The sequence below is a fragment of the Saimiri boliviensis genome, chromosome 12 (assembly GCF_048565385.1).
Source record: "Saimiri boliviensis isolate mSaiBol1 chromosome 12, mSaiBol1.pri, whole genome shotgun sequence".
NCBI classification, from domain to species: domain Eukaryota; kingdom Metazoa; phylum Chordata; class Mammalia; order Primates; family Cebidae; genus Saimiri; species Saimiri boliviensis.
Window position 1 is genome coordinate 52,403,083 of NC_133460.1, and position 13,819 is coordinate 52,416,901.

At 39.2% G+C, this 13,819-nt stretch overlaps 1 protein-coding gene across 9 annotated transcripts in view; it reads left to right on the forward strand.

The window, feature by feature from the left end:
* Window positions 1-13,819, forward strand: part of FAM149B1 (family with sequence similarity 149 member B1) — a 52,188-nt gene that overhangs the window by 15,523 nt on the left and 22,846 nt on the right. For 8 of the 9 annotated variants that reach the window (XM_074382387.1, XM_074382386.1, XM_074382389.1 and 5 more), the window contains 3 exons: window positions 1,022-1,164; window positions 2,589-2,705; window positions 9,424-9,591. In XM_074382387.1, the coding sequence (XP_074238488.1) occupies window positions 1,022-1,164; window positions 2,589-2,705; window positions 9,424-9,591 (428 nt within the window). The remainder of the gene's footprint in view (window positions 1-1,021; window positions 1,165-2,588; window positions 2,706-9,423; window positions 9,592-13,819) is intronic. The other variant, XM_074382388.1, reaches the window with a different exon arrangement.

Sequence of the window (13,819 nt, forward strand, 5' to 3'; positions counted from 1 at the left end):
TTGTATTTTTAGTAGAGACGGGGATTATCCATGTTGGTCAGGTTGGTCTCGAACTCCTGACCTCAGGTGATCTGCCTGCCTCGGCCTCCCAAAGTGCTGGGATTACAGGCGTGAGCCACCACGCCCGACCCTGTCTACCTTTTCTTAGAAAATAGTGGAACCAAGCAACTGTACTAAAATTAGCAATCATTATTTTTGAACGCTGGAATTATAGGTAATTTTAATTTTCCTAATATTTATTTTTCAAAGTGTTTACAATTAATACTACATATAATAAGAATATGTTACTTTTTAAAATACAGACTTATTTTTCAAAGTGTTTACAATTAATACTATATATAATAAGAATATGTTACTTTTTAAAATACAGACTTTTTTTTTTTTTTTTGAGACAGTCTAGCTCAGTCACCCAGGCTAGAGTGCAACGGCACAATCTTGGCTTGCTAAAACTTCTGCCTCCCAAGCCAAGCAATTCTTGTGTCTCAGCCTCCCAGGTAGCTGGGATTATAGATATGCACCATAATGCCAGGCTAATTGTGTTTTTAGTAGAGCTGGGGTTTCACTATTTTGGTCAGGCTGGTCTTGAACTGCTGGCCTCAAGTGATCCACCCACCTCTGTCTGCCAAAGTGTGGGGATTACAAATGTGAGCTACCATGCCTGGACTTTTTTTTTTTTTTTTTTTTTTTTTTTTAAGGCTAGTCAAGTGAGGCATTGGGAGTGGAGAAGAAACAAAAAAATCCATAAGTGGTTGTGATCAATTAGTTATAAACACCACTGTACTTGGACCAGCCTAAAAAAAAGAGACATTTATCCAAATTTTCTTTAAATATGAATGGAGGAGATATCTGAAAATTCTAAGATCTGAAAACTCACTAATTTAATTTTTCTTTCATGGAAACACAACAGTATTTCAAGTAGACTAAATATTTAAACCAAACAAGTCTTATTACTTTCAATCTTTATAATTTTTAACAGAGAGTGAAGCTCACCTAAATATTTTGGGGGAATATTTCCTTCTAGGAACTTGATCAAAATGCCACTGAAAAAGTCCAGGCAATGTTCACAGCCATTGATGAACTCTTGTATGAGCAGAAGTTGCGTGTGCATACCAAGAGTCTACAAGAAGAGTGCCAACAGTGGACGGCCAGCTTTCCTCACCTCAGGTACTGACGCTCTCCAGTTGACTTGTATTCATGGCTAATACTAAAATTTAAAAAGTGGATTTTAAAAAACAAGCTTGTATTCTGGAATCTTTATGAGCATGACTTTAATGAATGTAAACAAGGCCATGTTGTATAAAGCCTCAGCTAAGAGAAAACTTAAGTTGGTAGAAGTTTCTTAGAGTTTCCATACCTAACAAAATGTCCTCCTGGCCGGGCACAGTAGCTCACGCCTATAATCCCAGCACTTTAGGAGGCTGAGGCAGGTGGATCACCTGAGGTCAGGAGTTCGACCAGCCTGACCAATATGGAGAAGCCCCATCTCTACTAAAAATACAAAATTAGCTGGGTGTGGTGGCACGTGCTTGTAATCACAGCTACTCAGGAGGCTGAGGCAGGAAATCGCTTGAACCCAGAAAGCAGAAGTTGCAGTGGGCTGAGATCAGGCCATTGCACTCCAGCCTGGGCAACCAAAGCGAAACTCCACCTCAAAAAAAAAAAAAAAGTGTCATCCTAATCAAGTAAAACTATTTCTACGACAGCAGCTGAGGTCTGAGTATCTGGATACCAAAAAGCACTTCTTTTGAACAAGATATTCAAAAATGTACACTGTTGTATACAATTAAATTTTCATGTTCATCTAGTTGAAGCAAAGAAAAAGAGCCGGGCGCAGTGGCTCAAGCCTGTAATCCCAGCACTTTGGGAGGCCGAGGCGGGTGGATCATGAGGTCAAGAGATCGAGACCATCCTGGTCAACATGGTGAAACCCCATCTCTACTAAAAATACAAAAAATTAGCTGGGCATGGTGGTGCATGCCTGTAATCCCAGCTACTCAGGAGGCTGAGGCAGGAGAATTGCCTGAGCCCAGGAGACGGAGGTTGCGGTGAGCCGAGATCACGCCATTGCACTCCAGCCTGGGTAACAAGAGCGAAACTCCGTCTCAAAAAAAAAAAAAGAAAAAGAAAAAAAAATTCTCATGTACACTTGAAACCAGATATAGTCTGTTCAAGAGCTTCCTTCAGAAACTGAAGTACCACTTATTGCACATACCCAAAATTTATAAAGCCTCATGTTCTTAAGAATGTAAATCATAGCTTTCACTAATTTGGTAGGGCCTTCATCCCATTTTGGTTGATTGAATGAGGAATAGTATAGCGCACGAAGGGCAGATTACAGATGTTTGCTTAGATTTCTTGGATTTTTTTTTTAAATCCTAGGCTATAGATTTATCTTTTCTATCTCCATTCTATGGAAGAGAGATATACCTGTATTAAGGTTCTGGACTCACATTTTCTCATTCTTAATCAGTATCAGACTATATACCAGACTTTTATATAGAACCATCAAATGTGTTCAAAATATATCTAAATTTTGTATGTATGCCAGTGAAGGTGCTTAATTGTGTCTATGTTTCTTCATTTTGAAGGATTCTAGGTAGGCAGATCATCACTCCAAGTGAAGGTTATAGACTATATCCTAGATCCCCTTCTGCTATTTCAGCTTCATATGAAACAACCTTGTCTCAAGAAAGAGATTCTACTATGTGAGTATCCATTATGTAAGTATTTCAGTGTGCCCTAATATGCAAGTATTATATCCTAACAGTTGTACTAAGGGATTAAAATACTTATTCCTACTTACTGGTATTTAGTAAAGCATAGCAAATTCTGTAAGATTGTCCATAGTCTTTGTGTATATTAAAATTTTGCTATGTAATTTTTTGTTCAAAAAGTTAGACCTTTCCTGGAGTGTATTAGTCTGTTTTCTGTTGCTTATGCAGAATACCTTAAACTGGGCAATTTATAAGGAAAAGAAAGTTATTTCTTACAGTTCTGGAGGCTAAAAAGTCCAAGGTCAAGGGGCAGCATCTGGGAGGACCTTCTTGCTGGTGGGGACTCTCTGCAGGGTCCCAAGGCAGTGCAGGGATTCACATGACAAGGGTGCTGTGCATGTTAATGTGGCAACTCAGGTTTCTCTTTCTCTTATTATAAAGCTACCAGTTTCCCTTCCCTGATAACTGATTAATCCATTCACAAGGGCAGAATCCCCACGATCCAATTACCCCTTAAAGACTCCACCTCTCAACGCTGCCAGATTAGGGACTGAACTGCAACATTAATTTTGGAGGGGACAAATATTCAAACCATATAATAGTGCTTAAGGACATTCTTGTTATTCAGGTCTATGTATCTAAATATATTTACATATATATATAAATATGGACACTTCCCTCTTGGCATAATTGTGTAAATAGAATGTTTTTTAAATGTAGAAGTCTAAGAAAAAGACTTTAAAACTCTTTTTTAAAAAAAGTTGAAAAAGTGATTTTTAAATTATTACAATTATTAATTATAATTTAATCTCTTTTGAGAAGTTAAACTTCAAAGTTATTTTTAAGTGGTTAAATCTTTTGAACACCTCAGACTTTTAAAACAGCAGTAAAATAAACTCAAATATGATTACTCTGAAACCCATGCTTATGCTTAAATCTACTGTAAAATACAATATCATCATTTTAATTCACTTAAAAAAATTATTCCTATACTTGTTCCCATGGCTCTAGTTTTACTTATTTGATACCTTCCAAGAGTGGTAGGAATACTTACTTTGGTGCCTTCTTGGGCCTGTGGTAATCTCACCAGACCACAAAGTAAAACATTACTGTTAGGGTTATGGGATCTGGGTTATCACTGATTTTTGGTCAGATAATGATTTGTTTGCTGTTCCTAAAGTGATTTAAACTCAAGCTGCTGGTCATTAGGCATTCTTTTTAAATTTAAATTTCTTGTATTATATGGATAAGTTAAGTTTACTCCATTTATATAATATAAAAAATTTTACAGCCTAATGTCTTCTACAGAAATGATGTATTCTTTCTCTCTGATCAAAATTACATAACTTATATCCTGCTATTAGGATAAATTGACCTGATCTGTTAGTGTAAACTTTATATGTGCCTTATTTTATAACTATCAAGGGTAGATCCATTTAGAAATTTGATTTTCAAGGAAATAAGAAATCAAGTCTGAGCAATTCGTTCATCCTTTTTAAGACATCTGGCTAAATGACCATTCTGCAACATTCTGCTAACACCCTTTCTTTCCTTTCTAGTTGCTACCACTACTGTTGATTAGCTTCCCATTTTTGCTGCTACTTTTTCTGGTCTATTTGACTTATAGTTCTCAATAATTTACCTACACAAGTAAAACAAATACTCATTTATACTTTAATCACAGACATATACTTAGAAGAAACAAATTATCCAGGTATATTAGCATACCACTACTTATTGGAAGCCATAAAAATTAAACATAAATAAAATTAAATAAAATAAATAAAAATAAATAAAATTAAAAAAAGAAAAAAAATTAAACATAATCCATGATATTTACTTCTTTCATGTAACAACTACTTTGTTCATACTTTATATTTTCACTCTGGAGTACCATTATGAACTCATAGCATTTCAAAATATTTACATATATACTTAGCTATAATTATTATTGATGCTCTAATTGTTACAACTTAGTCACTTCAAGCTAGTATCTTTGTTTTTGTTTTGACTGCATCTTTGCTTTCTGGTACAGTAGGATATGCCAGGCCATAACTTTTTCTTCCTTTAACCTATAGAATCAGTTGAACTTTAAGGAGACATTCCTTTGAGAGGCTAACACAGTAGTATTAAAGAACCAAGTTGGGTAGTGAGGGTATGTAAGTTGTGCTACTGCTATTTTGCCACTTTTTTTTTTTTTTAAAGACGTGGATTCTTGCTCTGTCACCCAGGCTAGAGTGCAGTGGCATGATCATAGCTCACAACAGCCTTGAGCTCCTGGCCTCAAGCAAGTCTCCCACCTCAGCCTTCTGAGTAACTAGGACATTTTGCCACTTTTTGTTGTGAGAGGTTGGAGAAAATGTGTCATTAATTTATTTTGATTTTTCAGTGTAACAAATCAGGTTGTCATAAAATACGAGGTTTATCAACCACTAAGACTTTCTATAAAAATAACATTTCAAATTATATCCATTCTTGCCCTCTCTAATATATTCTCCACATTAAATCAGATTTTTTTTAAAAATCCAGATTGATCCTTTCTGTCTCCCACTTAAAAACTTTCAGTAGCTTTCCACTGAATTTAAGATAAAAATCTAAAATTATATCATCAGCTGGCCCCTGCCTACTTCTCGAAGACATCTGTCAGTCTGTCTTATTCATTAATCCTTTCAACACTGTCTTTCTTTCAGACCTCAGATGCACTAAGCTAGGTATTTGGTTCAGGTCTCCAGGAGTTCTTGGGCCAGAAGTAAGTGGTAGAATAAACAACATAGTAATACAGCATCTTCCTCTTTGTATCTCTGACACCTAGGACAGTGCCTGTAATGTGGTTAGCAGTCAACTTGCTGCTTCCTTTTTGTTTTCTTTTTGAGACAGGTTATCTCTCTGTTGTCCAGGCTGGAGTGCAGTGGTGCAATCACAGGTCACTGGGTTCAAGTGATCCTCCTGCCTCAGCCTCCTGAGTAGCTGGGACCACAGGCCTACACCACCACACCTGGCTAATTTTTGTATTTTCAGTAGAGATAGGGTTTCACCATGTGGCCCAGGATGGTCTTGAACTCCTGGGCTCAAGTGATTTGCCCACCTTGGCCTCCCAAAGTGCTGGGATTACAGGCATGGCCTACCATGCCTGGCAACTCTTTTTTCTTAACTAAATAAAAGCAGATCATATTTATGTTTTCAAAAACTACACAAAAATGAATTCATGTATACATTGAAATTATGGTTGCAAAACAGAGTTATTAGTGTCTAGGTCAAAATGAAATTCCTCAGTACCATAAGACAGGGTGAGAAAAAACAAACACACCAAAAGAAGAAATTCCAGCCGGGCGCGGTGGCTCACGTCTGTAATCCTAGCACTCTGGGAGGCCATGGAGAGCGGATCACTTGAGGTCAAGTATTCAAGACCAGCCTGGCCAACATAGGGAAATCCTGTCTCTATTCAAAATACAAAAAATTAGCCAAGCCTGATGGCGCAGGCCTGTAGATCCCAGCTGCTCAGGAGGCAGAAGCAGAAGAATCACTTGAACCCTGGAGGCAGAGGTTACAATAAGCTGAGATCACTCCACTCCACTCCAGCCCAGGGGGCAGAGAGAGACTTTGTCTCAAAAAAAAAAAAAAGGCCAGGTGTGGTGGCTCACAGCTGTAATCCCAGCACTTTGGGAGGCCAAGGCAGGTTGATCACGAGGTCAGAAGTTTGAGACCAGCTTGGCCAATATGGTGAAACTCTCATCTCTACTAAAAATACAAAAAAATTCTCTTAGCGGTGGATCACTCGGCTTGTGCAAAAAAAGAAAAAAAATATATTAGTCAGGCGTGGTGGCGCATGCCTGTAGTCTCAGCTACTCAGAAGGCTGAGGCAGAAGAATCGCCTGAACCCAGGAAGCGGAGGTTGCAGTGAGCCAAGATCGCGCCACTGCACTCAAGCCTGGGCAACAGAGCAAGACTCCGTCTTAAAAAAAAAAAAAGAAATTCTAAGAACTTAACAAAAGATGATGGCAGCATACAGGGGAAACACAGGCCAAAAAGGATCCTGAAAAGATGAGTTTGAAGACATTTCCACCTGAGAAAAACTATGCAGTCTGCTACTTCAAGTTAGCTAACGGGCTTATCTACACTTAGATATATGTATCAACGGCCAGCATGGTGGCTCACGCCTGTAATCCCAGCATGTTGGGAGGCTGAGGCGGGTGGATCACTTGAGGTCAGGAGTTTGAAACCAGCCTGTCCAACATGGCGAAACCCTGTCTCTATAAAAATACAAAATTAGGCCGGGCGCGGTGGCTCACGCCTGTAATCCCAGCACTTTGGGAGGCCGAGGCAGGTGGATCACGAGGTCAAGAGATCAAAACCATCCTGGTCAACGTGGTGAAACCCCGTCTCTACTAAAAATACAAAAAATTGGCTGAGCATGGTGGTGCGTGCCTGTAATCCCAGCTACTCAGGAGGCTGAGGCAGGAGAATTGCCTGAACCCAGGAGGCGGAGGTTGTGGTGAGCCGAGATTGCGCCATTGCACTCCAGCCTGGGTAACGAGCGAAATTCCCTCTCAAAAAAAAAAAAAAAAAAGTACAAAATTAGCTGGGCATGGTGGTGCATGCCTGTAATCCCAGCTACTTGGGAGACTGAGACAGGAGAATCGCTTGAACCTGGTAGGTGAAGGTTGTAGTGAGCCAAGATCATGCCACTGCACTCCAGCCTGGGCAACAAAAGCAAAACTCCATCTCAAAAAAAAAAAAAAATATATATATATATATATATATCTCAACAAAAATAACTAACTACGATATCTAATGAGTTGCTAAAGTGCATGACAACATGCTGAATTATAACCCTTTAAAAATAATTAAAAGAATGGAGAGCCTAAAAATAAACCCTTGCAGTGATGGCCAAATGATTTTCTTTTTTCTACAAGAGTACCAAGACTACATGGGTAAAGGATAGTCTCTTTAACAGATAGATGGTGTTGGGCAAACTGGACACCTACATGTGGAACAATGAAGTTGGACCCTTACTTATACCATATACAAAAATTAACTCAAAATGGACTGAAGATCTAAATGTAAGATGTAAAACTGTAAAACTCCTAGAATAAAACATAGGGGCAAAGCTTCAGGCCATTGGATTTAGCATTGATTTCTTGGCTGTAACACTAAAAGCATAGGCAACAAAAGCAAGAACAGACAAATGGAACTACATCAAACGTAAACACTTCTGAACACCAAAAGAAACAAAAGAATGAAAAGGCACTGTATGGAATGGAAGAAAATGTTTGCAAGTCATAGCTGATAAGGAATTAATATCCAGAATATGTAAGAAATGTCTATAACCTAACAATAACAAAAAAAATAGTAATTCAGGCTGGGTGTGGTGACTCACGCCTGTAATCCTACCCAGCACTTTGAGAGGCCAAGGCGGGTGGATCACCTGAGGTTAGGAGTTCAAGACCAGCCTGGCCAACGTGGCAAAACCCATCTCTACTAAAAATACAAAAATTAGCTGAGTGTATTGGTGCTCACTTGTAATCCCAGCTACTCAGAGGGCTGAAGCAGGAGAACTGCTTGAACCTAGGAGGCAGAGGTTGCAGTGAGCCGAGATCCCACCAGCTTGGATGACAGAATGAGACTGTGTCTCTCAAAAACTAAAAAAAAAAGAAAGCTTCAGGCATTTAGCTCCACCCAGGGAGAGCAACCTTGAGGGCTGAACTCTGCAAAGCCACAGGGATAGAGCTGCCCAAGATCTTGGAAGCCAACCCCTTCCACCAATGTGCCCTGGATATGGGACACCGAGGGGCTTTAAGAGTTAATGACTCCCCTAATGGGTTTTGAACTTGCATGGGACCTGTAGCCCCTCTCTTTTGGAACAGGAATGTTTATCTAACACCTATACTCCCATTGTATCTTGGAAGCAAATAACTTGAATTTATATTTATAGGCTCATAGGTGGAAGGGATATGCCTTGTCTCAGATGAGACTTGGTACTTAGGACTTTTGAATTAACACTGGAATGAGTCAAGACTTTTGAGACTTCTCAGAAGGCATGATTGTATTTTGCAACGTTAAAAGGATGTGAGATTTGGGAGGAGCCAAGGGCAGAATGCCCAAATCTCATTGTGAATTGTAATCCCCAGTGCTAGAGGTGGGGCCAGGTAGGAAGTGTTTGAGTCATGGGGGAGGATCCCTTATGGCTTTGTACTGTCTTTGCGATAGTGAGTTCCCATGACATGTGGTCATTTAAAAGTGTGTGGCACCTCCTCTCCCATACACATTTTCTCTTGCTCCTGCTCCCACTTAACCTTCCACCATGAGTAAAAGCTTTGTAAGGCCTCTAAAGAAGCAGATGCCAGCACTATGCTTCCTGTACAGCCTCCAGAACTGTGAGCCAATTAAACCTCTTTTCTTATAAATTACCTGCTCCCAAATGTTTCTTTATAGCAAGGATGACCTAATACATAGCTATAGCTGTTTGTATCTGAAAAGACAGCAAGCAGTATCAGATAATCCATAGCATATGTAGGCAGAATAGGTCTATGACCAGAATTTAATCTTCCTGTTCTGAGAAATGAGAAATAACCTGTTTTTGAGGCTTAGAATAGTCCAGGAACGTATTGCCAGGGCAAGAGGACTTTGAGCTGAAACTCATGTAACTGTGTTGCCATAAAAACTGTTTATGTTTACACAATTAATATTTACTTCTTTTTTCCTCTCCAAGATTTGGTATAAGGGGGAAGAAGTTACATTTTTCCTCTTCTTATGCTCATAAAGCATCTTCCATTGCCAAATCCCCTAGCTTTTCTTCTATGGAAAGAGATGAGGAAGTCTCTATAATTGTCTCGGAAGGAATAATTGAGGAATACCTAGCATTCGACCATACAGATATGTGAGTATTACGTCTTTTAAGCTTTTTACTCCCCTCTGATTTTGTGTATTAATGCCTGTTTTTTCTAAATGATGCTACCAATATTATCTATAATTAGATATAGGCCAGTTTCTGTTATTTATTTTATGTTCTTTTTCAGGTATCCAGAATTTATCTTCTTACTTATTGCTTCTGTATACTAGGCTTCCTTGTGTATTTTATACCTTCACACATCATTTTCCTGTTCCTGAGATTAGAGATTTTTTTTTTTTTTTTTTTTTTTTTTTTTGAGACGGAGTTTCGCTCTTGTTGCCCAGGCTGGAGTGCAATGGCGCGATCTCGGCTCACCGCAACCTCCGCCTCCTGGGTTCAGGCAATTCTCCTGCCTCAGCCTCCTGAGTAGCTGGGATTACAGGCACACGCCACCATGCCCAGCTAATTTTTAGTATTTTTAGTAGAGACGGGGTTTCACCATGTTGACCAGGATGGTCTCGATCTCTTGACCTCGTGATCCACCCGCCTCGGCCTCCCAAAGTGCTGGGATTACAGGCTTGAGCCACCGCGCCCGGCCGAGATTAGAGATTTTAAAATAAGTTTATTTTATTTCCCACATAGTTTGATTTTACTCTTTTGCAAATTATCACCAGTTCTGACGTGTGCTGCGTCCCACGCTGCACAAGGGTTCAAAGACCTAAGAGGGAATGGTGGGGGATAAAGAAAGACACAGACACAGACATAGAGAAATCGGGGCAAGGCGGTTTAAGAGATGAGGATATCAGGCTCCTTGGCCCCGATCTGTCTCAGTGTGCTTTATTTTATATGTTTACAAAGCACACAGCAGAGGGAGGGTGCAGTTACTTAGAACAGCCCGTGGTTAAAATTCTCATACTTCAGTTAACATACTTCAGCAAAAACTATCTTGCAGCAAGGTCAGTGAAAGCTGGTTATCTTTCTCTAAGCCCATCTGTCCTACTACAAGATATACACATCCACCTATTATGGTTTCACTTCTCTGAAGTTCAACCAAAGTTCACAGCAGCCTTGCTGCTGATCCCCCCAGAGAGCTGGTGGACTACTCTGGCTCCCTACAACCAGTGAATGATAATTTTAAAAGAGAAGTTGAAGAGATATGAACTTTGTTTATTTAAATCCTGTTTGAAAAACGTATATACACAGCCAGGCATGGTGGCTCATGCCAATGTGATGAAACCTCCTCTCTGTGAAAAATACAAAAATTAGCTGGGCATGGTGATGTACCCCTCAAATCTCAGCTACTTGGGAGGTTGAGGCCAGAGAATCGCTTGAACCCAGGAGGCGGAGGTTGCAGTAAGCCAAGATCACACCACTGCACTCCAGCCTGGGTGACAGAGCGAGATTCCATCTTCAAAAAATGAAACAAAACAAGAAAAGAAAAAGGTATATAACAGTTTGTATAAAACCTTATGATTGGCACAGATTTTATAATTAATAATTCTATTTATATCTATTCTTACTATATTCTAACAGTAGTCCTATCACATAGATACGATTTATCTTTTTTACAGGATAGGTGAGAATCAGAGTAGTTAAATGATTTATCTAAAGTAAAGCTAAAACCAAAACCTTGGCCGGGCGTGGTGGCTCAAGCCTGTAATCCCAGCACTTTGGGAGGCCAAGGTGGGTGGATCACGAGGTGAAGAGATCGAGACCATCCTGGTCAACATGGTGAAACTCCGTCTCTACTAAAAATACAAAAAATTAGCTGGGCATGGTGGTGCATGCCTGTAATCCGAGCTACTCAGGAGGCTGAGGCAGGAGAATTGCCTGAACCCGGGAGGCGGAGGTTGCGGTGACCCAGGATCGCACCATTGCATTCCAGCCTGGGTAACAGGAGCAAAACTCCGTCTCAAAAAAAAAAAAAAAAAAAAAAAAAACCAAAACCTTATTCATCTGATTCTCAATATAGTCTTCTCTTCACTATTCCATGTTACTTCTCTGAAACATTAACCTCTTAAACTATTCCTCTAAGCCTTTAAAAGTTCCAGAATTGGGCCGGGCGCAGTGGCTGATGCCTGTAATCCCAGCACTTTGGGAGGCTGAGCGGGCGGATCATGAGGTCAAGAGATCAAGACCATCCTGGCCAACATGGTGAAACCCCATCTGTCTCTACTAAAAATACAAAAATTAGCTGTGTGTGGTGGCGCATGTCTGTAGTCCCAGCCACTCGAGAGGTTGAGGCAGGAAAATTGCTTGAACCCAGGAGGCAGAGGTTGCAGTAAGCTGAGATCACGCCACTGCACTCCAGTCTGGCGACGGAGTGAGACTCCGTCTCAAAAAAAAAAAAAAAAGTTCCAGAATTGATATTCATAGCAGCACATTTGAAAATGAGTGAAAATTTCTCTTTAGGCTGTGTAGCTGTCTAGTACTATATCACATGATTCTGGACCCATTTTCTTTCCCATTGTATTTCCTGCTGAGCCATGTTCACTCACATATCACTCATGTGCACACTGCCCTAGGGCCAGCTAAATATAAGCCAGGTTTCTACACATAATGCCAATGAGCTAGAATTGTAAGCAGGTTCTTTTGGTTTTCCAAAGACTGCCTCCTTCCCTTTCACTTCTCCTGACCTATGTCAGATTACTTCTGTTTTCCATTTTTCCTTAAATCAAAGGTCTTCTTCTTTGGTTTAAGTTTATAAAAAATAAATCTGATTTAACTAATTTTATATGTGATGTAAATGGCTGATAGTGTCCCCATGGCATCTCTTTCCCTTTTTCTGATAGTTAACCAAAATGAATTTTCAGGTAATACATGGACGATTTTCGAAAGGCAGCCTTCCCTTTAGAGATACCTCTAAGATGTCTTCTAAAATGACGAGTAGTTGGACCTTTAGAATGTTCCTAATTGAAAAGATTGAGAGTTGAAAAATAAACCAAAACACCTATAGGACATTAGTGTATACAGTAATTTCAGCAAATGATTTTAGTACAAATGGAAAAACCATCTGGAAAAAATATAAGGTTCCTAACTTATTCTTTCCATAAAAATAAACTTCACACATTAAAAAAATTAAATGTGACAAATGAAATCATATACATTTAGAAAAAATAAAATATGGGAGACTGTTTTAAACAATATAATTTGGGAATGAAGGCCTTTTTAACTATAACACAAAACCTACAAGTCCCATAACAAATTCTTAAATGACTATACAAGATAAATTTCTGCATAGAAAAAACCTCATTTCTAGGATACAATGCTGCTGTGAAAAAATAACTGTAAAAATAGAAAAAAGCTAATTTCTAGAGTAGGAATTGAAAACATAAACTCAGAGTCAAAAAACAAATGACACACTAGGCAAAAATGTTTGTATTTCATTCACAGACAAAGAGTCAGTTTCCTTAATATGTACATCAATAAGGAAAAGACTAAGGACAAAACAAGCAAAGGTTATCAACATAAAAATAAAATATATTTTAAACGTAAATGAAATTCAACCTCATTTGTAATTAGAGATACAAATTAAAACTATAATGAGGCACTTTTATCTTAGATTGGCAGAGAACAAAAGATAAAGAAGTTTGATAATTCCTTGAGTGGGTAAACAGGCATATTCTTTCACCATTGCGCCATCTAACCTTTTTAGAGGAAATTTGGCAATATCTTTTAAATTGAAATGCACATATCCTTTAACCCAATAAGCTTATGAGATAATTGCCTACGAAGCCAAAGAACTATGCCAATATTAATCTGCACGTTGACTATAAGAGCAAAAGATTGGTTGCTCAATGAGAGGCAAATTAAGATACAGTACATAATGGAATATTCAGCGGTTGTTTTTTACGAGGCAGATTAATATGTTTTCTTTTATTTTTTTGAGACAGAGTCTCACTTTGTTGCCCAGGCTGGAGTGCAATAGCATGATCTCACTCACTGCAAATTCCACCTCCTTGGTTCAAGCAATTCTCCTGCTTCAGCCTCCTGAGTAGCTGGGATTACAGGCATGTGCCACCATGCCCAGCTAATTTTTGTATTTTTAGTAGAGACAGAGTTTTGCCATGCTGACCAGGCTCATCTCAAACTCCTGACTTCAAGTGATCCATCTGTTGTGGCCTCCCAAAGTGCTGGGATTACAGACATGAACCACCCAGCCCAGCTTAGATTAATATGTATTGATAGGGATCAAGGGCCAAGATACATAAATAAAGAACAAGGGACAGTACAGTGTATAATGTAACTGGTTCTCTGGAACAACATTTGCTTCTGG